The following is a 25,442-nucleotide window of genomic DNA, read 5'->3' on the forward strand; positions in this document are numbered from 1 at the left end:
AATCGACTTGGATGTGAATTTTGACACTGGACCACTTGTTAGCTGTGCAACTTTGAAAACATTATGTAAATGCTCGAAGCCTCAGTTTCCTCATCTGTAAAGTGAAGATGATAATATTCCCCACGTCAGAGTGTGGTTGTGAGGCTTGAGACCGTCCGTTTAAATGCTTATTAGCACAGTACCTGGTACGTGTAGGCATTCAGTGCATGTTGTTTTTATTAACGTGCACCGAGTACCATGATAGTATATTGTGAATAAGCCTATGGCAAAGGTGCCCAGCAAATTTTTTTTGAAACTGAATTTAGGTTAAGTGGTCATTTCTGCAAAACATAGACTGTTAGGCTACTTGTCAGCGGGCACATTGTTCTAGGCTTTGTGGGGGGAAGTCACATTTGACCCTCACTGCTGACTTGTGACATGTGTTGTCCTTAGAATTGCCTGTTGTCTTTTGATTGTGTAGAGTAGGGAACACTGTTGGTGTCAGCCTCTCTTCTCAGAAGCATCTGTGTCTTTATTGTTAAATTGCTTTTAATTTAATAAACCTTTGTAGTACTGTTGATGGGAAGGAAAAGGAAATATAGAAAGTGTCCTTTCCTTAAGGGGCATTGGTGAGAAAAGCCTGCAAGACTTAACTCCAGTGACACTGCTGTCCTCGCATGGGAGACACCGTGCTGATCAGACAGTGGTCACTAATTTCAGCCTAGAAAACAGATGTGACCTTTGCTCATCTGCAGACATTTAAAAGTGGTTGTAGCAGACACCACCGAGATTTTCACAGCCTGATGATTAACCTAACAGGAGCCTCTGAGGCCACTGGAGGACAAGGGGCAGTCCTCTAAGAGGCTCGTCTAGGTCCAGAAGCTATTTCTTGACACTGTCATCTGACAGTTGAGAGGCTTGCCTCCATGACCTAGATTTACGAAATCTACCTTTTACGTAAAACAGAATATATGTATTGTGCCAGTGTGGTAACTGCAGGGGTTAGGGAGTTGGCAGGAGGCTAAAATAGGATGAAAATGACCAACTGATTTTCCAGTAGTTGGAGTTGGAAAAGATTCATAGAGGAGGTAGGAATCCAAGAAAAGGAAGACGTGCCCAGAGTTGCTTAGAAGAGAATGAATTCAGGCATAGACCATTTCCTGAGGGATGACGGTGGGTGACCCAGGGAAGCCGATTGGATAAGCTTGCCTGGAAGACAGAGTGTTAGTTGAACAGACATGTCCTGAGTGCAGCTGTGTACCTGGTGCCAAAGGTAGAAAAACAAACAAGAATACCCCAGAGAGAGTACTTAGAGTGAAAGATGGCCTAGCACTGAATTTTAGGGAACAGCCAGCATGTTCAGTTTGGGAAGGAAATGTTCTCATGTGTGTGCATACATTCTAAAGTCATAGCATAAAACAAACAAAAGTTTTCTAGCATCCTCCCAAACCTTGTGAATCAGTGCACTGACTCATGCATTTTGGGGAATACACCTGCCACTGTCGTAGTAATTTTACATAGTTGCCACGGGGGGGGGTGAAGTCACAGTAAACTGTCATGTTTTTATTTTGTATTCTTTGTTCCCCTTCTCCTTCAAGTAATGAAGATAAGAGAGACTTGACCATACTAATGATGTTTGATCCTTTAAACAGCCTCTTTTGCCCTTAAAAAATTCTGCTTTAAACTTAAGGCTTTACACGTCATTGTGGTCGGTGTTTGGATTTCTCGGATTGAATAAACTCTGATTATTTCAAGGAAACTAGTCACTTATGTCATTACTTTAAGCTTTCCTCTTTTAGAATGACCCTGCCGGTATGTTGTTTGTTGCTTTAATTACGCTCTCCCTCCCTAGGAGCTGATGCAGCAGAATGGGATTGGTTATGTGTTAAATGCCAGCAACACCTGTCCCAAGCCTGACTTTATCCCTGAGTCTCATTTCCTGCGAGTGCCTGTGAATGACAGCTTTTGTGAGAAAATTTTGCCATGGTTGGACAAATCAGTAGATTTCATTGGTAAGTAGCTCGAGTGATATTGCAGGACCTGTGGGTTATAGTTCCGTGCATACGTGCACCCCTCCCCCTTCCCTCCCCCCTTTATTCATTAGAGAAAAGGAACCTGTTTCACTGACCTCACAGGTCTGAAGACAACACGTGATGCTGCATATCTCACTCAGTGGCCCAGGTGACGTGTGTGTGTGTGTCCTGCTGTCTCTGTGGGACTGGCCTTGTGACATTCCAGCTAACTGGAACACTGCCAAGGTTAAGCCTGAAGGGGTTTGTGAGTATGTATTTGCAAGTGTTTGAAAATCAGTTAAACTTTGGGTGTTAAACTTTTTACCCACTTTTTCAAATCCTGTAGAAGACTTTTGGAAACTCTGGTGGCATTCCTTAAACTGTTTTTGCCTTGCTATGATGTTTTCCCCAGAAGAAAAGTCAAATCCTGTGAAAACAAATCCCATGACATTTAAAGTCTTTCTGTCACAAGATTTCTAAGCCTCAGCCCACGTGCCAGTAATTTCAAGTAGCATTGGATCTAATGCAATTCCAACATGTGCGTGCATACAACACACACACACGCTCTCTCAATCACGTGTGGTCGTTTCCTGGGCGTTGGCTGAGACAGGATCTGATCTGGACCATACCTTGTTTTGTTCACTGGGCCCGTCGGCACCGGAGCCTCCCTGACTCCCGGCTTCAGGCGCTGTTGTGACATCTTGGTGCCGCAGGATCGGGTCTGCTGGAAGTCAGTTGACCACATGATTTGAAATGTAGTCTCAGCTGGAAAGGGGCTGAACCAAGGAGCCGCCTCTGTTGCTGACTTTCAAGCAACATATCAAGGTGTGACTGTTAACGTTCCACGTGCGGAGTCTTTGTGGTTCTTTTCCCCCTTCATCCATAACTGAATACTCTTGAATTGGTTACTGAAAGTTCCAAAAAAAAGAACTAGTTCCTTTTAAACAGTGAAATTGTATGTAAATTAAGCCCCTCGCTATGTCCTTCTGTCTGCAAGAAGAATTTTCTACACAGTGCTTTTGGAACTTCGGGTAGTTTGGAAACAGTTCTTTTTTTTTTTTTTTTTTTAAAGAATCCAGGTTTCCAAGACTTTTCCTCTTTAATTAGGGTGCATTCTGTGAAACATCTGAAGATACATGGCCTACATCATCAAACAAAACCCCAGATTTATCCTTCCCACCATTGTACTTCCAGGAAATATTCAGCCTGTCATTCAGTTTTTGCCGCTTTAAAAGACTAATGATTACAGTTAATGTTCCCATTGTATGTCACATCGATCCAGAGATGACTGGCTCTGATTTCAGCTGAACATGCCATTTCGGAATCTGTTTAGAAGAGAACCAGCCTGATTCTGTTAAGTCATGGCGATGTCTGAGCTTTAGGGGGGTTAGTAGAAAAGAGAGCATGCAGCTAACTTTGCCCCCAGCTTCCTTTCTTCTTTCATGAGCAATACTGGCCACTTGTAGTTCATACAAAAGGAGTTTTACCATGTTCCGAGTTGGTTAAATACACACCCAAATACATACCGTAATTTATTTGTATATCTGAAGGTATTTTTACTAATCAGTGTTTACTTGCTTGGCCTTAATACTGTTAGGGCCACTGTCCTTGTCCCACCCAGACAATTCCAGGCGACATCTCCAGCCCACTGTGGCACTCAGCCCACATTCAGTCTCCTCCAGGGCGTAAAGCCATGGTTAGTCATGGCAGAGAAGATAATCTGAAGACGTAACCTCGAACCAGGCCTTAACGACCTAATAGACTCACACTTTTTCTTTTTCTTACTCAGATTAAATTTCCGTAAGTTTCTGAGTTCGCTGGAAGGACTCAGGTTTTCATGGAGTTTTGCCTTTATTTTCAGTTGACATAGGCGGCGGGAAGCAGGGTCTGAGCTGGGGGACCCTCATCGGGGCCCCGGCCCAGTGGGCTGCTCTGCGGGCTCCTGGCCCGCTGGCCCGCGTCACTCTTGGGACTTGTGTGCGCAGCCTGGGGAGGGGAGTAGGAGGACGGCTTTGGAGCCAGACTGTCCTGCCCGCCTTGGTTATTAGTTAAGTGATTCTCTGTTCCTCAGTTTCCTGATCTGGAGACTGAAGTTAACATATCTGCCTTTTAGGGATATTGTGGGGATTAAAATAGCCAATGTGTGCAAAGCACCTTGCCAAGTGCTTGACTCGTAATTGGCTCTTCATAGGTAGTAGCTGTTTTAAGGATGATCTGAGCAGTCCTTTTTTATTTTTTCTTAGAGCTGTGCTCTGTCACCTTAGTTATCACTCCCTTTCAGCCTTTGTAACTTCTCCCCTCACTGGCTCCCTCTTAACCTTTGTTATCCTCTTTCCTTTTTAAACTAGAATTGGTAAAACAGAAAAAATTTAAAAACAGATAAAGTTGGAAAAAGTAGGCACGTCTGTTTTAGCCCCTGAACTGCCGTAGTGGCCACCTGCTTGCTTTCTTTCCAGCTTTCCTCCTTTTCCTGCAGAGGCACTTAATTACCTGGCGCCCCGAGACTAACATTCCGGACTCGCTGGCACCTGCTGCCGCCTTTGGAACCTCCTCCCCGGTCCCTTCCCGCCCAGCGCGCGCGCGGGACGTGGCTGCTTTCTGAGCGGCTGGTCAGTCCCACCGCGGGACCTCCTCACACGGTTGCCTTCTCTGCCCCGCCGGGTCTACCTGGGTCATTTCCTTTGCCTTAAGAGGCTCAGTTAAGCACTCGCTTCTGCCAAGAAACGTGTTCTAATGAACCCCACTTCAGTATAATCACTTTTTTTTATATAATCACTTTTTAGAGTTTTAAAATATAAGGCAGTTGTAATTGTAAAAACAGTACAGGTACCATGCAGGGAATTTGAAACAGAGAAAAGGAAATCTACAACCTCAGCATCCTAACACATCTGTTACCACCACTGCTTTATTCCTTCTCGCCTTTTTCAAAAAGATGACTTTTTAAAATACATATTGACCAGCCAGCCAGGATTTACTGGGTTCCTACTGTGTGCCCAGTGTTAAACCCTTTGGGGGAAATGTTAGAAGCAAGGCCCTTGTAAGTCCTTAGAGTCTAGTTTTGAAATAATGATTAAAAATAATGAAAGAATATTATCAACATTAAAAAAGATATTTAAACCAATAACCAATAAAAAAATTTAAACCAGGAAGAATTTGAAGCAGCTTACAGTAAGAGGTTGGGGTCAACAGCTAACACACCTTCACACACACCCCTATTAAAATGGGATAAAAGGGCAAGAACCAAATGATACGGGGCCAGAAAGGCTACAGTAAAATCAGAATTAGTGAGCTGCTCAGCTGCTCAGCAGCCCAGATGGAAGAGGCAGTGCTGGGCAGCACAGGCTGCATACTGAATGGTCGAGGGCAGGGCGAGAGCTGCGTGGGCCCAGGAAGGCGTGCCCTTCACATGCACGTGTTTATATACTGTTACGTTGTATAGTACGTCCTTAGTTCCAGTGGTGTCCTGTGTTCCTTTGTTACTGTTTTATTGTGTTTGATTTCCCTGTCCAAAGGGAAGCTGCTTGATTGTTGACGTACTACCGAACAGCCCTACGGTGTTTTGTACGTAACGAACAGTAAGTCACATACGTTAGAAACTTGTAATCTGTCTAACAGAGGTGGTGCGATCGTGGTGGCCTTGTATCATTCAGCCGCCAGAGCAGATTTCCTGGATATCTGTTAATAACAAGAATTCTAACGTAAGGTTTGGCGAACCTTTGGTAGTTGTCAACAAGAACAAGAATGGAAAGGGAAGAATTGCGCTCCATGGCAGGAGTGCACGGGTAAGCACACGTGTGGTTCATAATACTGGCTGAAGGGTTAGCTGCTTCCAGGCTGTGGGGTAACTTCACTCCCATGAGAAAGCCTTTAGCGCTCATCAAGACGGCAGTACCGAGTGTTTGAATTTCCTTGGTCCGTGGTTCTAACAGCGTCCCTGAGTTCTTTTCCCATATCAGAATGATGCAGTCAGACAGGAACTCCTGGATATCAAGGGAGAGGTCAAAGTTCCCTGGGTGCTCATTAAAGTGACCTACTAAACCTGATTCATAGTATATACACGCTTTCTTCTTAAATTCAGCAAATAAAGTTGAGTGAGTCACTTAATGACGTACAGAAAGTCTCCCAAAGGAAAACAGGGAAGCTAGGCACTATGAGTAGGCATTTCAAAGGTAGCTGGACGTGGCATCATTTTGCATCGTGAAGCGGTATCACTGTGATGATTAAGCCTCTCCCCCTCCTCACCCTCCCTGCTTTTTACATAGTAATGTGTGGCACATATATTCTAAAATTTTTAATTTAATATCTCTTATATCAAATTATGTTATAAACCTAAAATACAAGGTTGTATGTCAGTTATATCTCAAAACTGGGGGAAAAAATGTAATATTGCTTACATAATTAGAAAAAAGTTGAAGTGTCAGACAACATGGGTAAACAAAATACTAGCTAAATCTTAGAATTTGGGGTGTTGTTTTCTTTATATTTTTCTGTATTTTTGAAGTTTTCTACATTGAACAAGTAGAATCATGTAGTCACATCTGATTTACACTCAGAGAAAGTTATTAAAATGACAAAGACAACCTGAGGGAGGGACAGATGGCTTAGTAACACAGTTGGACCTTCACTGTTCTGAGTGTCAGTGGTGGGGAAATCATCTTCCCCTGCCTCCTTCAAAGAATATTGGGAAGAAAAGTATGTAAGTAGATGGGATTTACTTTGAGTTGCCAGGTTTGAAAGACACTGTGTGAGTAAATGGGAAGAAGACTTCACTGCTGAGCAAAGTCGTTATCAGTGATCCTCTCTGAATTTGACTCTACAGAGAAAGCAAAAGCCTCGAACGGATGCGTCCTCGTGCACTGCTTGGCCGGAATCTCTCGCTCCGCCACCATCGCGATCGCCTACATCATGAAGAGGATGGATATGTCCTTAGATGAAGCTTACAGGTGAGGACAGAACCGGCCTTGCGCTACCGGCTTCTCATTTGACCTGAAACGAGGAGACGTGAGGGTGGGTGACCACGTTAAAGCAGATCCTGATTATTTTAGTGATACTCTTTATAGGGGACTGTGGGTTTTCAGTGGTTTTCCAAAGATCGGAGGAAAATACACTTTTATAATTTAGCGCTAATTCTCCCCTCACATGTATCAGATTCACCCTCCACTACTTTTTAAGTTTAAGGAACAAGTCCTGAGATGTCTCTCCTGTTCTGTGAGTTTGTATTTTTCCCTCGGTGGGGCTGTATCATCTGTTGTAATTTACACGTGAGAAAAGGCGCTCCGGGAGGAAACCCGGGACAGAATTTCTCCTGTGCTTCGGCCTGTCTCTCTCACTGCAAGGGAAAAGCCCAATGTATGCAAGTATAAAACCCAGTAATTGTCAGACCCCATTCGTCGAGAATTTCCTGCATTCTCGAGTGGCCCAGAGTTTGCGGTGTATAATTTTGACTGGGTTGCCCCACCTGCCTTTCTCAAAACAGAGGGCAGCCAGTGACAGTAGGACCAGGGACTGGTTTTGTTCAGTGACTCGTGGATCTGAGTCCTCTGCGTATCTTGTTGGAGGGGGTACCTAGTTTGCGTGTGATTAAAGGATTGATACGATCGCATGGAGCCAGGCCTGCTGTAACAATTGGAATTTTTCCTCAAATTGGAAAATACAGAAAAAAGAAACGAGCTACCGGAACAGCTTCTCACTTGAGGGAGGAACTGAGGCCTCCTGCCCCGTAGAAACCAGCAGAAAAAGCACCCTTAGACCCTGTGACGAGGTCTGACCATAGGACCCAGGGTTTATACTTGTCATAGTTGAGCCGGTTATTTCTGGCTTTGTTAATTTGCTTTCAGTTACTTGGTTTCCAAGGAGTTTAGTTTTGGTTTTTCGTCCTTCCTTATCCAAATATAAATTTTCAGTGTAGTTTCTTTCACTGCTGCATCTTCCAGGAAGTGTCCATGTGGGTCAGGGGCCACTAACGAATTTATCTACTATTTCTGAGTCTCTGTTGCTGAGACAAACATAAAAGCTGTTTATTACTAGTTTTGATCCCTTGATGACTCTTAACATGGTGGTTACAGAAAGGAACCCAGACAATAGACCTGGTCTTGAATCCTGGCACCATCTTTTCAGTAGCTGTGTCATTTGGGGCAAGTCACGTTAGGACTCGTGTACCTGTGTGACGAGGAGAGTTAACGCCCACCTGACGGAGGGTAGTTTTGAGGATTGAATGAAATAACGCTCCACTTAAGGCATCAGCATAATGCTGAGCAGACAGAGACCACTTTGTAGCTGGTTATTCTGTCACCCTGAACACAGAGCAGGAACTGGGAAGTGTGTGCTTGGCTGCTGTGGCCATCTGATACTTTCTCTTTTCGTCATTAATTAAAAATGTGAACTGTCTTAAAGTGACCGGGGGGACTCTGACATTGGGAAGTTGAAGCTGTTAAGGTGAAGGCTGCACTCCTGGGCATTGGGGGTGTCCCAGGTGAAGAAAGAATCATCTCTTATCAGTGACATCGGAAGCCTTGGGTCCTTGAAAATAAGGAGGCTGAACCTAGAACTTCCGGGGCCTGGTTCCCCCATTTCTAGCATCTCCAGGGACATGCTGTGAAGCTCCCCCGATACAGAGACCCCTAGCTCCTCCCGGACAGTCTCTGAACTTTTAAACCAATCTTCCAAAGGTGGGGGGGGGGTAATAATTCCCTATCTAATTTACCCACATAATGTATCTTAATAACTTGTTTTTTAATGGAGGTACTGGGGATTGAACCCAGGACCTCGTCCCTGCTAAGCACGGGCCCTAGTGCTGCGCTACACTCTCCCCGCCCCAGTAACATTCTTAAGAGAAAAGGTAGTTGCCAAATTCAAGTCTTTTTGTTCTTTCCCTCTCTTTGTAGATTTGTTAAAGAAAAAAGACCTACGATCTCTCCGAACTTCAATTTTCTGGGCCAACTCCTGGACTATGAGAAGAAGATTAAGAACCAGCCCGGAGCGCCGGGGCCCAAGAGCAAACTGAAGCTGCGGCACCTGGAGAAGCCGAGCGAGCCGGGCCCCGCCGCCCCCGAAGGGGGCCGCCGAGGCGAGGGCGCCCCCGGCCCGCCCCGCGCCCACCCCGCTACCTCAGAGGCGGCGGCGCCGGCCGCCGGGGCCCCCGCCGGGGGGCAGCCCGCTCTGCTGGAGGACAGCCCCCTGGTCCAGGCGCTCAGCGGGCTCCACCTGCCCCCCGACAGGCGGGAGGACAGCACGCGGCTCAAGCGGTCCTTCTCCCTGGACATCAAGTCGGTGTCGTCGTCGTCGTCCGCCGGCGCGGCCGCGTCCCTGCACGGCCTCCCCGCGGCGGCCGACGAGGCCCCCGAGTATTACAAGCCGTCGGCCACCCTGGACGGCGTGGGCAAGCTCTGCCAGTTCTCCCCGGTGGAGGAGGTGTCGGAGCAGACCCCGGAGGCCAGCCCGGACCGGGAGGACGCCCGCGGGCCCCCGCCGCCGCCGCCGCCCCGGCCCCCCGACGGCCCGAGCCCGCGCTTCCACGCGGCGAGAGGCGGCGGCGCCCCGCGGCCGCCGGCGGCGCCCCTGCAGCGCAGCGGCAGCGTGGAGGACACCCACCGGCCCGCCTTCCTCTTCGGCCTGTCCGGCAGCCAGCAGCACCTGGCCAAGTCCGCCGCTGGCCTGGGCCTCAAGGGCTGGCACTCGGACATCCTGGCGCCCCCGCCCTCCGCCGCCGCCCTGCCCAAGAGCTGGTACCTGGCCCCCGCCGAGCCGCCGCACTTCTACCCCGCCTCGGCCGTGTTCGCGGGCGGCGCCGGCTACCCGGCCTACAGCTGCAGCCAGCTGCCCACGGGCGGCGAGCCGGCCGGCTCCGTGCGCCGGCGGCGGAAGCCCAGCGACAGGGCCGACTCCCGGCGGAGCTGGCACGAGGAGAGCCCCTTCGAGAAGCAGTTCAAACGCCGCAGCTGCCAGATGGAGTTTGGAGACAGCATCATGTCGGAAAACAGGTCGCGGGAGGAACTGGGTAAGGTGGGCAGCCAGTCGAGCTTCTCGGGCAGCATGGAGGTCATCGAGGTCTCCTGAGGAGAGAGACCCTGGGGACCTCCGCCGACGGTGTTGCGCTCGTTCACAAAAAATATTCCCTGTAAATCTGAAATAGATGTATGTACATACGTATATATTTTTGGAAAATGGAGCTATGGTGTAAAAGCAAAAGGTGGATCAACACAGGTGTTCTCTCAACATCTGCGTTTGAGAGCAGCTAATACTTCTCTCACCCAAGTGGAAGGGCAGACGCTAGCTTCCCCCAGACCGATGAAACAGTTGTATGCAATGGATTGCACATCTCTGGTTCTTACTAGGTCGAGTTCTACTTGGTGTCTGAGCACAGACACCCCCACCGTTTTCTTGTCACGCTACAAGGAGATCTCGGATACCAGTCTCTTCGTCCGGTCCCTTCCGTAGTGCACCTTAGTGCTGAGACTGAGCCAGCTTGTGGGTCGGGTGGGGAGACCCTACTAGGAACAGAACCTAATGGTAGATCCAAGAGAAGCGATCACATCCAAAGCTGATTCACCAATCCAAGCTCACCGGCCAGCCGAGTGACGCCAGCGTCGTTCTGCTGACCGACCATTAGGGGCCTTGCCAAGATCTACTTTAGAGCAAACCCAGTACCTCAGGCAGGAAGCCGGGCCTTCACCACGACCAGGTCCGGTGGCCCGTTTTCTAGGCATTGTGAATAGGCAGGTAGCTAGTCGCACCTTTCAGACCAACTCAGTCCGTCTCTGCACACATTTCCAGTTGGGCCTGGATGGAGGCTGTTAATGTGTTCTTTCTTCTCAGCTTCATGAAGAAAGAAGGGAAGCTATCTTGCAGTCAACTTAACAGCCAGCAGTCTGGCCACATTGTGATTTAAGCTAAGGTTGGGAGGCTAACCAAGTCTACCTCCCTCTTCATAAATCAAAGACTCGTTCAAGATGGGATTGTTAAGCTTTTAAAGATGAACTTGGTTTCAAGCCAGGTGTGAATTTCTTAGGTAGCAGAGCAGCAGCTCCGAGTTCTCAGCCAAACTAGATGCTTTCCATTTCGGTTTCATTACCCAGATGCATTTTGTGAAAGCAGAACAATAAGGTAGCATTTTATAGGAAACCGCCAAGAGATAGAAAACTGTGGAAGGATCAGAGAAGGTTAAACTGCTGAGAAGCAGTAAACTGTCATTTTCTCAGTGGCTTTCTCCCTTCGCGTGCAGTGAAGGTGGTATTTTCTGTAATGTCCTTAGACTTTCAGGTTCACTGACAGGGCTGAGAGAGGCTTTGGTTAGCAAGGAATGTTCAGAAATAAACAGTGCAGGGAGGTGAGGGGAAGGGGGCTGCATTTTGTTTCATTGCAAGCAGGGCGGAAAGACACAGCCCAACTATTCTCAGAAACGATCCCCAGCATTTTTTAGGAGACGGGACATATCAAAATGGAGCGGGACCAAGTGGTCTCAGTCCGTGACCTACAATCACTGTATGGAATCAATCCTGGCAGCTGAAAATAGGAGGTGATTAGAACAAGTACACAAGTGACAGTACTTACCTGCTTTGAGTTTTGTCAGCTACAGTCTGGTCCTGTTTTGAAGCCTTAATTCACGTCAGCAGCTTTTTTTTAGGGTGGTGGGTGGGTCTTAGTGTTGTTCTTTACTGTAAGTGTAGCTAGTTGCTGACTCATATCTCAGGTTTTTCTATGTGTGAGAAATGGACAGTCCTCTGACTAGGATGTGACTTCATGTTTCCTCTGGTGACTGCTGAAACCAGCATAGAATGACACGATTCAGAACTGACTTGATCACGACGACTGTGGTCTTCATATAACGTAACTGGTTATGCACAAATTATGGGCTAAGCTATGGGTGTAAAATGGAGAGCATGAACCGTGCAGGGAGTGCACTGTTACCATACTGGAAAAGTTCTGTTAAGTGATTGAGTTGGTTTTCCTATATACGTTTAAATTGGGGGTGTAATCAGACATTATTAAGGTTTTGCACAGTAATTTCTGATGTGTTATGTATACACGCACACCAAATGTGTAACAGCTCCCTGCTTCCAGAGTCTGGTCACCACTGTGGGACATCTGTAAGATGTGGAGGTAATGGCTCTAATGTTAAGTGGGTTTCAGGAGGGTTGTGGGACTTGGTTTTAATGAGATCTCTGGGTGGAAACTGGCCTTCCATCATCTGGGATTTCTCTTGGCTGTGGTCCCCATCCTTCCTGTGACTGATGTGGTCATAAGCTACAGCCTTTAGTCCCTGATCGCTAATGTCAAGTAATCAGCCCTTGGACTCGAGACTGTCCTGCCCAAGGGGCAGCCTCTGGGGCGTGGCATGGGCTGGCTCTCGTCTGCGGGAGTTGGAGGGGGAGCCCCGAGGGCTACTAGAAGATACGGGATGGTGATTTTAAAGAGCAAAACTAGACTTCTATGTGAGAAATGCTGGAAAATGGTTTAGGACGTTTGTAAAGTTACGTGGAAAGACTATATAAATGTTTAATATGAATATAGTGTTCTTTTGGAGTCAGGCAAGCTGTTGAATGGTTCAATTGTGCATTTCTCATTTTGATGTGTCATGAATGTTAATATGATGAAATAAAATCAAAACTGGTACCTGTTTATACATAAATATGAGAAAGGACCTCTCTTTGCAGCTCTAAACTTGGTGGGAGCAGCAGTGTCCAAGTGGGAAAGGAGGCAGTGGTGGGACCTGTCCTGGGGTCCTCTCGTCCGAGGATTCAGTGAAGCACTGAGGTCGGCTGTATCTCAGGCTCCATCACCTGCAGGGAACATGCTCGTGAGCTGTCACCTTCGTTCTTTAATATGTACACCAAACGCACACTACAGTGTAGAAACCTCAGGGAAATATTTGCTGAGTGATGGACAGTGTAACCTCCCTGCAAACAAAAGTCCAGGAATTCTACCAAACATACAAAGAACTCATACTGGTCCTTCTCAAATTCTTCCAAAAGACTGAAAAGGAGGGCGTACTCCCAAACTCATTCTATGAAGCCACCATCACCCTGATACCAAAACCAGACAGAATATACAGGGTAGGAAGAAAAAAGACCAGATGAACATTCGTGGTACATTTTAATGTAATATGTGGATGGTTTTATAATTCTTGTAGGAAAACCTGAATAGTTATTTAAAGATCTGTTCTCCATCCCTGCCACGTGCATCTTAATGCCCTCTCCGCTTGTAAGTGGCACTGGGCATCAGGACTTATGAGACAAGCAGCTTAGCCCCCCAGCCAGTCAGTAAAGAACCACACAGTAAAGGAATAAAGCCTTTACCTTCAGTGCAAGCAGGTGGAACAGTAATGACAGAACCACGGGTGACGTCAGTGAAGTCGGCTGCAAAAGGCTTCTGAGTCGAAGTTAGATTTAAGGAAATCTAAAAGCAAGAAGGATTGGACTGGGTGAGCGAAGACCAGAGGCGCTATCTTGGCTAGGACCTCGCTGAAAAATGGAGGTGGGCATGGGGTGGAGGAATAAAAGGCGTGAGGAGTAAGTCTGCCTCAAGGTGGAAGGTGCCAGGAGGGAGCAGGTGCTTCAGTGACAGGCTTCGGATGGGAAGCTGCAGAACTTGGAAGGCCTGAAGGTCAAGCCAGTTGCTACTCAAACGCAGACAGATCTGGGGGCCTCTTGGAGACCAGCAGCGGCTGGCTGGTGTGGACGGACTAGTTTGGGTCTGACAGCATCAGAGCAGGGCTTAGGCAAAGGGGGGACGGGGAAGGTGTAGACGGGAAGGGCAGGCCTATGTACTGGGACTAGCAGACAAGAACTTGTTATCCTCAGAGCCGTCACTCATGTGTTTTCTTACACACTCCTCTCTGAGGTGGTTTTTTGTTTGTTTTGGTTTTTTTTGTTTGTTTTCTGACACTAAACAGAAATGTTTTAGGTCTAGTGAACAAAATTTATGCCTAGGTACTTTTTTCTCCGTATATTGCTCTTCTGCCTCTATCAGTGGAAGAGGGAAAAGTAAGTTATTTCTAGCATCCTGTGGGGCCCGTTCATCCTTGTACAGCAAAATTATACTTGGTTATTATATCTTTAAAAAGTTCCAAAATCAACTGGAGAATTACAGCACCATCTTGCAAGATGTTCACATGTCAATCATATTGTTGAACTTTATATGCATTGTTATCAAACTGGGTTTATATAAAAACAGAAGTTTCATTCCTTCAGTTCTGGCTATCACACTATAGTTAGTTCAAAATGCATTCCCATAGGAAATGCAGAATGTGACCTTGGAGGAGCCATGTCACAGGCAGACAGGGCAACTGGGAGAGGGTTAGTTCAGCTGTGGCCTGGGTTCTCTGGTCGGAAATTATGACAGTTCCAAAGATGAATTAAAAGTACTTGGTTCACAAAAGCTTTTAGCATAAATCATGCTTCACTATTTAATAAAAGGTAGCAGGAGGAATAGGCCTTGATTGGTGAAGAAAATTAATCGAATCACTGGCAAATTCCATCATGTCTTATGTTGACACTGACAACCCTGAACAAATTTCTGAGAGTAATGGACACACACACACCCCCCCAGCTCACACCTGAGATCTTGGTTTTACTAGTAAGCAACCAGATTTAGTTGCCAAAAAACTTAACTTTCTGGTTTGAAGCAGGTCAATAATTATTTGGTTACCCTTCCCCTCTGTGACTTCTGAATGGAAGGCACATGCCTGGTGTGTGCGTAAGAAATTCAGTGTCACTTATTATAAACCAGTGGACAACGGTGACACCTCTGAGGTACTTACAAAGTTAGGGTAGGGGAAAGAAAAGCAAAATTATTTCTCTCACAATTAAAAAAATTTACACCTAAGAATTCCACAAGAAAAAATTTCCCTTCACTCTATCCTTCCATCTTTAGTATCAACATGTTAAGTGATGTCCTGTGAGGACTACACCTCTGGGCTTGGCTGAGGTGTAAACAAAACAAGGCAAGATTTCAGTCCCTTGGTTGATCACAGCTCTCATTACTGAAGATTCCGGGTTTTCCTTGGGACTTGCTACGGGGAATGCCAAAGCTCAGTAAGTTCTATAAATCAACCCAAAAGAACGAGTGGTGCACAGAGCCCCCCAGGGCCATTAGTTTCTGTAACCTTGGAAACAGCATGTTTATAATATCTGTAACATACCTTTTTCATATATCAGAGAAGAAAGCAAAGAAATACCTTGAGAATACTTCACCAAAAAAAAAAAAAACAAACAAACAAACAAACCAAACTCATCTCTTGAGGGCACTTCTACCTCTCAGGGTGTAGAGTCCTCAAAACTCATTCCATCAAATAGTCACTCTGGCAGAGAACATAAGTTACTAAGAATGATAAAACTTTGAGAGGAAACAAAGACGTGAAACCTGTAAAATAATTATAAAGGTGCTCATGAAATCTACCACTTGCTCTTAACCCCAGAATTCATTTATGGTAAATTTATATGCACGAAACACAAGGAGCGAAGGCCCTCCTACTGACCTTCCACTTCAACTAGTGCAACAGGAGGCAGAAGTCCAGAGGCCTGTCTGATGGGGCCCATAAATACAGATGACTTGACTGATAGCAAAACAGGTCCTTAAAAGAAGGGAGCCACTGAACACCTGTCTGATTCATAATTAACAAAACGAAGCAGCTCTCCCTTGGGAACTCAGAATTGAAAGCCCCTACCAAGACCTACGGTCACTGCTCGGACACAACAGGGAAAGATGCCCCTCGCCGTTGCTAAGGGTGACGTATCAGAACTGCAGGCCTGGGAGCTGAGAGCTGGGGGAGGGGGTGCGAGAGCCCATCCAGACCAGCTCGTGCTCTGGGCGGGTGGAAACCTCCAGTCAGGGCTCTTCAACGGCTCCCGGCTGCCGCCTCAGCCCTGGGACACCTAGAGCGCCCAGCATTACCACCTCTTGAAACAGCAAATCACTCAGATTTCCAGAATCAATCAGAGAAAGTAAAATATCGAGGAGGGAAAAGTGAAACATTACCAGTCAGGGTCCAATCAGAGGAGAACCACCAGGAAGGAATGATGTGGAAGAAGGAAGTTGTCAAATGAGACTTACCTTAAGCAGTTAATTACGGGAGCTGGTAAGAGTCCTGGCTCACTGTTTCTTCTTCACTGCTGGGCAGGTGGCTGGGAAAGCAGCTGGGGGGGGGCAGTGGGGGACGGGTGGGCGGTGGGGGAGAGCAGGACACCTGAAGCAACAAGCTGGAACCAGCATCTGCCTCCCACCAGAACCCACGCTGGCCTCCGCCCTTTAAGCCCTCATCCTCTCTGCTGCAGATGACCTGGAGGAGAAGCCAGTGCTCACACCCGGCCTGGGATGTGGAAACGCTGAAGGCACAGTTCTGTAGAGCTGGAGGAGCTGCTGGCTCGGCTGCTGCCCACACACCAAAGGCCCAACAGATCCGTGAAAGCACACGAGATGCAACAGGGCCTGACCTACGGTGGCCTCCATCGAATACGCATGGATATTGCCTTACTTCCACTGAAATCTCACACAAAATTCTCTGTGGCCAACTCTCACCAAAAAGGAACAGGGAAAGGAATTCTGGGAAATGTACTTCAGCCTAGCCAAAGCTGACAACACTGTAAAACCACCACACACCATAAATACATTAACTAGAATTATTTCAAAACCTATCAAAATTTGCCTATTGTTCACGTCTCTGCTTCTACCCAATAGCAAGTAGCCTCTCCACTTAGGACCCACATCGAACACCACATTTTGTCTAACTTCTTTATAAGAAGGAAAAGAACTGGAGGGAGAGCTGGCTGGCGGAGAACTTCTGCGGACAATGCTTGGGTCACCTTTCTGCCACGTCCAGACCATCCACTGCGGCAACACAGTGAGAAAGCTCTGTCCTCGTCGGCTTAGTCTGTGTGTCACTTTGTTATGTGCTTTTATTTGTAAGTCCTATTAAGTGCACTGAGGGTAATGGAACCTGGTCCCAGAGCTGTTTTTACAGCTCTGGAGACAACCAGCCCTTCCTTCTTTGAAAGCTACAAGCAAGTCTGTGTTCAAAGCTGGGTTCTGTCTGCTCCAGGAATTCAAACAAAGACAATGACGGTGAGGGCTTAAAAATGCCTCCTTCTGTCAGTCGAGGTGAAGAGAATATGAGAATGCCTTGTAATTTCTTTTTCAACTCTTCTGCCAGTTTGAAGTGAAAAACATGAAATTAGGAAGAAACAGTAATTGGAGAAGGCGGGGACCTAGTCCAGCCATATCAGATATTAAAATGTAGTGTGAAATTATAATATTAAACAGTGATTAAAAATGAACAAAAAACAGCATGAAACAGTATGGAGAGAAAGATTAGAACACAGTCCAGAACCAGATCTGCAATTATGTGGAAATTTAATACATGAAAGAGGACTGCACAGAGGAGGGGGGAAGATGCATTATTCAGTAAATGCTGCTGCCTTCCCCTCCGTGACATTTCCTAGCATAGCCTTAGCTATTTAACAGGTTTCTAAAGTTACACAACATCTTCCTTGATTTGTACTCCCTAATGAATTGCTCTAGAAGTGGTTTAAGCCCCACTCAAATCCTGACCATCAAACAAGAAGCTTGTCATTATAAAGATGAGCTTCTTTCCCCAGTGGGGCACATCAGACTTTAAAGGTCTAGCTCCCCACACCAGACTCCTCCACGGCTCCCTCAGGCCACTTGAACTCCTTGGGCCGGATGTTCTACCGACTTCCTAATGGGCAAGGAGGCATCAGGTCCCATGCAGCCTTGGCCTCTTCCCTTGGCTCTGGTTTCCAGTTTGTCTTTACAGCTCAGATGGAATGAGCAATCTTGATACTTCTTTGGTCCTTAGAAAATCCCAGAAGCTGTTGATTATTTTGCCTACGTCTGAATATTAAAAAATTATTTTTCCATTAAGCTTAGAATTTCATATTTCTGCCTTCATCCAGCTGTTTTATGTCCTACATTTTATTCTGGGTTCTGAGAACTTTACAAGATATTGTCTGATTAAAACCTGAGATTAGAATCAGATAAAGTTGACCTGAGAGATGCTAAATTAAGTGGGATACCTCACAGGTTTGGAGAATAAAGGGGGGGGGCCCCCTTGGAGACCAGCATGATGTCCTGGCCCCAGTGACCTCCCTTTCTCCCCAGCTCCTGGTCTCGGTTTGCCGGCCACCCATTTCCTTGCAGTCTTTTCTTCCATCAGAACCTTTAGGATGCGCACAGCGCTGCACTGCGACTTCTGTGGTCACTCAAAGCGCTTTGTTTCCTAAACCCCCACAGAAATTCAGCAGCACGTTCAGTTTTTCCTCTGCAGAAAAGAAGGGCAGGGACCACACACAGCCCTTCGGTATCCCGGCACCACAGCTGGCACGTCACGGGGGCTCCGTGAACACCTGCGGGTGCCCGTGCCCTGCTCTGCTGTGGGCGCCTGACTGCACCAAGAGTTTGTGAAGCTAGTAAAGCAAATGCTGAGACCTGCCCACAAAAACTGGAGTCCTGCCAGCGCTGATGGAGCAAGAGGAAACCAAGCCTCTGTCTGCATCAAGGAAACCAGTTATCAGTGGGAGATGAACCCCACGAGGGTGCAGAAAGGGAGCCTTCAGTTTCCGATGACGACACAGGAGGGACACCCTAAGCTGACATGAGAACAATGCCAGTGTCTCGCCAGCGCAGGAGGTGCCCCAGAGAGGGCCTGATGCGATGGAGACACAACACACGGACCTGGGTTACACTCGTTCTTTATGTTCTAGCCCACAACCCAGACAGCCTTCTGAGAAAAACACCACGTCGGCATCAAGGATACAGAGCTTCTTAAAATATCTCTCCCTTTCTCTTCTTTTCAATCCACAAGCTAGACTAGATAATATACAGTGTCAATTAAAAAAAAAAACCTAAACAAAATAAAAATACTTCCCAAGGCAGAGTTCTGTACAGAATTCCCAAAAGTTCAAACCTTCCAACTCCGGTGAGCACTGAGCGTGGGTTTGGCTGGTTGGCTCTGCAGAGGGAAAAGCCGTGTCCAGGGCAGCAGGGCTGTGTCCCGCCTCCTCGGGGAGCACCAGCGATCCAACGGCCTTGGTCACCTCCTGGGACTTTGGTCCCAGTGTCCCGGGGACCTGGCGGCGCCGGCCCGAGCGCACGCGCGCTACAGCCGGAGCTCGCGGTCGGGCTTCATGCTGAAGGGCTCCAGGCGCTCGGCCTCGGGCAGCAAGCTGTTGAGCCGCTCCAGCAGCGGCACCGTCTGGTCGATGCCCATCTGGATGCGGCGCAGGATGGCTGACATCTCGTTGACCTTCTGGATCTGCTCCGCGTACTTGGCGTATCTTTTCTGGCGCTCTTGCATGAAGCTAAAGAGAGTTTCTACAGACAGATCCATCTGCAGAAGGGAAGGAAGCGAGACACAGGCAATCCAGTTGAAACAGGTCCTCTCGCCAGGATGGGGGATGAGCACAGGCCACGTGGGGGCCACCAGCTTTCCAGGAAGCACCGGGGATGAAAACCTCCTCAAACACAGCTTCACCAAGTGCTGCCCCAGAACCAGCCGCGAGGGAGACTAAGAGGACGTCAGCCCTGTGTGTTGGGAGCATGAGACACTTACTGCCTGTTGAGACCCTGGGATTCCTAGCTCTCCCTCTACAGGAATGAATCCTGTGCTTGGAAATCAGACAGGCTCAGCCACTGAGTTGCTCAGACTTATACTTTCTGTCTCAGGCTTTTCATCTGCAAGACTCAGGGACTGACTCCGGGCTTGCAGGGTGGTTGTGAGGATGCAGTGGGGTAACCATGCTAATATACGCCAGCTCGGGACTCAGCTGGGGGCCGCTTCATCCCTCCCTCCTCCCCGTGGCTGCAGTCACTCCGCGGAAGCTGCATGGAGGGGGCAGTGCTCCCTGCCAGGACCACAGATGTCAACCAAGTCAGTTCTGTACCATTCAAGGCAAACTGTGAGGACCGCTTCGTAAACCCTCCCCGCAGTTAAATAAACCTGAGGCAACATCTTCCTTCTCCTGTATTTCTTAACTGAGAGAGTGTACCATTACTGGCACATGAATTTTAGCTGGGACATGGTAGGATGTTAAAGAATATGAAATCACATGACACAAAAGTTACCACCTTTTAAGTCTCTTCCCATTCTTTCTGAATGCTGCAGGGAAAGTCTCAATTTGGTGCAGACTTTAACACCTGTAATAAAATGCGTAACGTCTATTCCTCACGTTTTGAACACATGAACCCCAGGTACAGACTTATTCTAGCGTATCTGACAGGACTTTAGGCAATGTCAGTATCCAACGCAATTCTGAATCTCACCGTTTTGACCATCGGGAACACCGTCCCCTTTCCTATTTCTATTTTGGCACAAAGAGTCTAACAAGAAAGCAAACATACAATACAGTCAACAATTTACTAAGTACTATCGTGTGCCACGCATCACGCGAGGCCCCAGGGGTACAGACACCGAGAACCCAAACTCCGCCCCCGCACGGCTTACTGTGTACCATGACAGGACTTCCTGTTAATGTGACTTTACTCTTCCAGGAAACTGAGGCCCAGGAGGTATGTTGCAAATAACTTTGTTTCAGGAACTTCCAGAAAAATCATTTAAATGAAGAAACTCTTAGAGTTTACAACAGACAGAGAATGACTGTTTATTCCTCACAACTCTTGCCTCAAAATCCTGGCCTTGCTGTGACCATGTGACTAAGTACACGCGCAAGTCTCTCGTGGCAGCTTCTGGGCTGCTTCCTTACAAGTTAGCTGGCATGCCCCCCCTCCCCCGCCCCTCCGCTGCAGCTGAAATGCAGGTGCAGCCCCCTCAGACCATGAGGATTACTAAGGTCACAATCTTTGGGTTGGCAGAGCAGTGAACGCGAAGTCTGGGGCCATGAGGACTTTTCCAGGGGAGAGTCGTACCAGGCCTGGGAGAGAAGAGGAAGTGTCCATCCTGAATAAGCCAGTGTAATTGAGGGGCTCTGTAACGCCAGCTGGATTTAATCTTACACTGACAGACTGGATGTGATAAAGTCCCTGCCCTCAAGGAACTCACCGTTTACCCTTAATCTCATACTTCAAGCCTTGCCTCATATATTCATATACTGACTTTGGTGGCAGCACATTTCAAAGGGCAGGGGAAAGGGAGCTGAGATTATTTATAGGCGTAAGCGCACGCTTTACTAAGACATTAGACATCTGTAGAATGGGCTCAAACTCGTTCCAAATACCTTATGTGGTTGGTCCACTACCAGCAACAGATCCAAAATATGAGCAAACCAAATCCAGTAATATACAAAAAAGGTAATATGCCATTACCAAATGAAATTTATCTCAAGGATGCAAGCTTTGTCAGCATCTGGAAATCAATGTAATTTGTCATTTCAGTATAATAAAGGTTAAAAATCATATAATCATTTCAAAAGATGCAAAAAAAGGATTCAACAAATTCAATTATGAAAAATCTCAGCAAATTAGGGACAGAAGGAAACTTCCTCAATACGACAACGGGCATCTATGAAAAACCAACAGGTAACATCAGAGTAAGTGGTGAAAGACACTTTTCTTCCCTAAGATCAGGAACAAGGCAAAGATGCCCACTCTTACCACTTCTATTCAACGTTGTACTACAGGTCCTAGCCAGTGCAACAAGTCAGCCAAAGGAAATAAAAGGCTTAGGAAACAGAAAGGAATAAATAAAAGGGTCTTAATCTGCAGATGATACGACAGTGTATCTAGAAAATCTTAACGACTCCTAGAATCAAAAACTAACAAGTGAATTTAGCAAGGTTACAAGACACACAGTCAATATTCAAAAATTAACTGTATTTCTACATACTTGCAATGAACAACTGGATAATGGAATAAAAAATATAAAATTTACAACGGTATCAATATAAAAAGCTCAGCAAAAATGTCAACAACATATGTATAAGGCCTGAACACTGATATTACAAAACTGCTGTGAAAAACTAAAGGGGATCTCAAAAAAATGGAGAAGTATACCATGTTCGTGGATTAGAAGATTCAATATTATTAAGATGTCAGTTCTTGCCAAATTCATTTATAGATTCATTTGCAATCTAAATCAAAACTCTAGAAGACTTTTTTTGGATAGGGATTTGATAAGCTGATTCTAAGGAAACAGAATGGTCAAAGAATTCTAAAAAAGAACAAAGTTTGAAGACTTATAGTACTTGATTTCAAGACTTAATATAAAGCTACAGTAATCAAGATAGTTGATAGTGGTACTGGCATAGAGACAGACATATACAGATCAATGAAATTGAACAGAGTGTAGAAATAGATCCTAACATATGTGGCCAATTGGTTTTTTTTTTTTTTTATGAAGTTTCCAAGGTAATTCATGAGGAAAAGAAAGGTTTTCAACTGTTTGTGCTAGAACAACTAGATATCTATACAGGAGGAAAAAACCCCTGGACCCCTACACCTCACCTCATACACAAAAGTTAGCATGAAATGGATCACAGATCTAAACACAGAAGACAAAACTATAAAACTTTTAGAAGAAAATATTGGAGAAAAACCTGTGCTACCTTGGGGATAGACAATGATTTCTTAGATGGGTCCAAAAACCACTAACCATAAAACAAAAAATGGTTAAACTGATCTTTATCAAAATTTAAAATTTCTCTTTGAAAGACATCATTAAATTGATCAGGCAAGCCACAGACTAAGAGAAGATATTCTGTATATACACATATCTGATAAGAGAGACAGCTGGAATGTATAAGGTACTCCTACAATTCAGTATTAAGAAAAAATCCAAATTTGGGATCTTTTCAGGAGAACTGACCTGGGCCTCTGCCTCATTAAAATTAAATGAGTTTCTAAAGAAAATCTGACTTTAAGATCTTTAAAAGGAGAATTAAGATCCTTCCCAGGAAAGGGAGCCTCCAACTGATCAGCTGAATATCAACTGAATTTATTAAAAAGAAAAGTTGGGGAGAGAGGATCAGTGAGGAGCCCCTAAAAATAGGCTAGGAGCCCAGGGGAAAGCCTTGCAGGAGATCAGCTAGGGGATGTGAGGCTGTGGCAAAAACTCTGCCGGGTCAACTCTTGTTTTCTGGCTTCTGACCCTCCTCCAGGTTGTCACTCCCACAGAGGATCTGGGAGCTCTCAGTGGGAATCTTCTCCGGGATGCCCCTCTCTTGCACAATGGACAAACAATGGGCAGATGTTTTCATTAATGACACCAACTACCACGCACTGGACATTCTCAAGTGGCACTGTTTCTGGAGTCAAGAGCCTGCGACGACAGCTTGTAAGAGTACACTCTTGCCGTCTGTTCTCTTACCACACCGCTGATCTCTAAATCAGACAAGAGGAGAAATCAGTCTGTGGCAAATCTCAGTCCACGTGGTCTACCAAAAGCAAAAACCGAAATCCATACTAACGGGACTGTTTCTTTTAGTTACTGACATCCATCTTATCAGGATGACTGGGAAGGTGGAACACTGTATGTAATAGTTAGTAATTCCCTAGTTATTTAAGTTAATGTAATAAAGTAACGTATAACAGTTACAACTACAATCCATTGAGTATTAATTGTTAGGCACTGTACTATGTACTATACATACATGATCAATTCCTCACAACAGTCCTACAGGGAACATACCATTCTCCCCCTAGAGCTGCAGAATCAGGGAGTCAGAGATCAGAATACGTGTCCAGGGTCACTTAGCCAGTAGCAGCAGTGAAGGCAGAATTCAAACTCATGCTTTTATGCCTCATCCCTGCCTATTTTTCCTACACAGCTAATTAATTCAGATCTCAATTCATTTCAATTAACTACCTACCAGGTTGAGCCATGTGTTCAGTACCTTTTTGAAATCCTGACAGATAAGTTAAAATGGCCATTTTTAGAGTTTTCCAGTAGGGTGAGAGAACATTTCTGTTTCTAATTTAACCACCACCATTTCTTTTTTTTTAAATAACAAAAAGAAGCAAGTTGCCAGACATAACATGAACCACAAAACAAAAGCTAAGAGGAGACCAAAGGGAATAAACTATTTGTTAGCAGATAAACTTGAATGACATTTTCACTGGCAAGTCTGTTTGTACACTTTGTACTCTGACATTTCACTTGTATAAGCATTTCACAATCCTTGACTTCACAGAGGGGGCTTTAGAACAGGGAATTTCAGTGCAGCAAGGGTCCTCAGAGATCCTTCAGTCCCACTCCCTCACTTTCCAGTGGCAGGCCACGCCAGAGCGGCTCGGCAGTTCACCTCGGTCCACACAGCAGGTACTGTCAGATGTCAGAGCCAGGACTGGACTCCAGATCTTCTGACTCCAAGGGCCACCACACTGCTGTCAGCTGTCCCGGCAAGGAGAGACAGCCAGTGACACTTCCTTTTCCACAGCTACCTCTACCTTGTCAAACGAATTATAACTGTGTCAAAACCATGATCTTAAAACAGTTCCTCAAGACACCATTTCTGCATAAGGAAAACAAGAGTCTATCGCGAACTGATGTCAAAATCAAATGGCAAAGTCGAGTCAAACAAATGTCTCTGTGCCCGCCGGGACTAGGAACCTGCTCAGGTGGGCCTAGACCTGCAGCTGAAACTGCGCTGTTTCTGGGTCCTTCTGGAATTACGTCAGCCTTCTCCAGCTCCCCATGAGTCCGCCACATCCTGTTGCGCAGGGGACCCACAATGGACAGACTGTCGCCAGGGTTCTCATTAATTACACCACAGGCTGAATGGCACGGATTACCACATAATGGACATTCTAAAGTGACCCTGTTTCCTTTGTTCAAACAATGTATCTAAGTGTCTCAGCAAAGGAACAAATTCTAGCTGGGTCTTCAAGAGAATGAAGAGATACCAGGATCTCAGGAATTTGCATTGCATCACTTTGTCCCAGTAATTAATTATTTTATGGCGTGTCTAGCTTCCCCGCATGCATTCTTACTCTCAGAGGCCTTATGTCTGGGCAGGAAGGGAGAAAAGCCATCTCAAAACCTTTAAGCGGTTCCCAAAACTAAATACATTAAAGTCAGGCAGATTCCCGCCTCCCCGTTCCAAAGTGCTAGAAAGTGACACTGAGAGGCAGCAAAACAGGAAAAGAAAGAGACAGGGTAACAATCAAAGCTCAAGGGCAGGAATCCCACCTCTCTGCCCGTGAGACTTCCCCTGGACTCCATGAAAGCTACCAGTTCAGGGCACACAGACACCCGAGGTCTTCTGCCTCCCTGAGAAGTCCCTGCGGCCCTCCCAAGTGGGAGGGGGCGGCCCCAGCCCGGGGTCCAGCTCCCTGCCTGTGCTGCTCTCTGTCTGCCTTCCTGGCTACCACCGTCCTCTGAGATATTGGTTAAAACCCCGTTCTCAAAAAAGTGATCAATTGGGAATGTGGAAAAGTTAGCCTCAAAGTAGGCAGATCCTGGCATTTTCAAGGTGTAAACGTGGGGTCTTCAGGGTTAGTGTCCTAAGTGCGGCTGCATCCTCTAAGGATCGCATTTGAAATATAAAA

At 46.4% G+C, this 25,442-nt stretch overlaps 2 protein-coding genes across 5 annotated transcripts in view; one reads left to right on the forward strand and one right to left on the reverse strand.

Moving 5' to 3' along the window:
* Positions 1-12,618, forward strand: part of DUSP16 (dual specificity phosphatase 16) — a 74,859-nt gene extending 62,241 nt beyond the window's left edge. The window contains exons 5-7 of the mRNA XM_032473121.1: positions 1,832-1,991; positions 6,811-6,934; positions 8,876-12,618. Coding sequence (XP_032329012.1) covers positions 1,832-1,991; positions 6,811-6,934; positions 8,876-10,046 — 1,455 coding nt within the window. The 3' untranslated portion in view covers positions 10,047-12,618. The remainder of the gene's footprint in view (positions 1-1,831; positions 1,992-6,810; positions 6,935-8,875) is intronic.
* A 6,058-nt stretch (positions 12,619-18,676) lies between these two features.
* BORCS5 (BLOC-1 related complex subunit 5) overlaps positions 18,677-25,442 on the reverse strand; it is a 68,636-nt gene continuing 61,870 nt past the window's right edge. For 3 of the 4 annotated variants that reach the window (XM_032473124.1, XM_032473125.1, XM_032473123.1), the window contains one exon: positions 18,678-19,332. In XM_032473124.1, the coding sequence (XP_032329015.1) occupies positions 19,102-19,332 (231 nt within the window). In that variant the 3' untranslated portion in view covers positions 18,678-19,101. Of the gene's footprint in view, positions 19,333-25,442 lie in introns of all 4 variants that reach the window. The other variant, XM_032473122.1, reaches the window with a different exon arrangement.

This window comes from Camelus ferus, chromosome 34 (genome assembly GCF_009834535.1).
Source record: "Camelus ferus isolate YT-003-E chromosome 34, BCGSAC_Cfer_1.0, whole genome shotgun sequence".
Taxonomy (NCBI): domain Eukaryota; kingdom Metazoa; phylum Chordata; class Mammalia; order Artiodactyla; family Camelidae; genus Camelus; species Camelus ferus.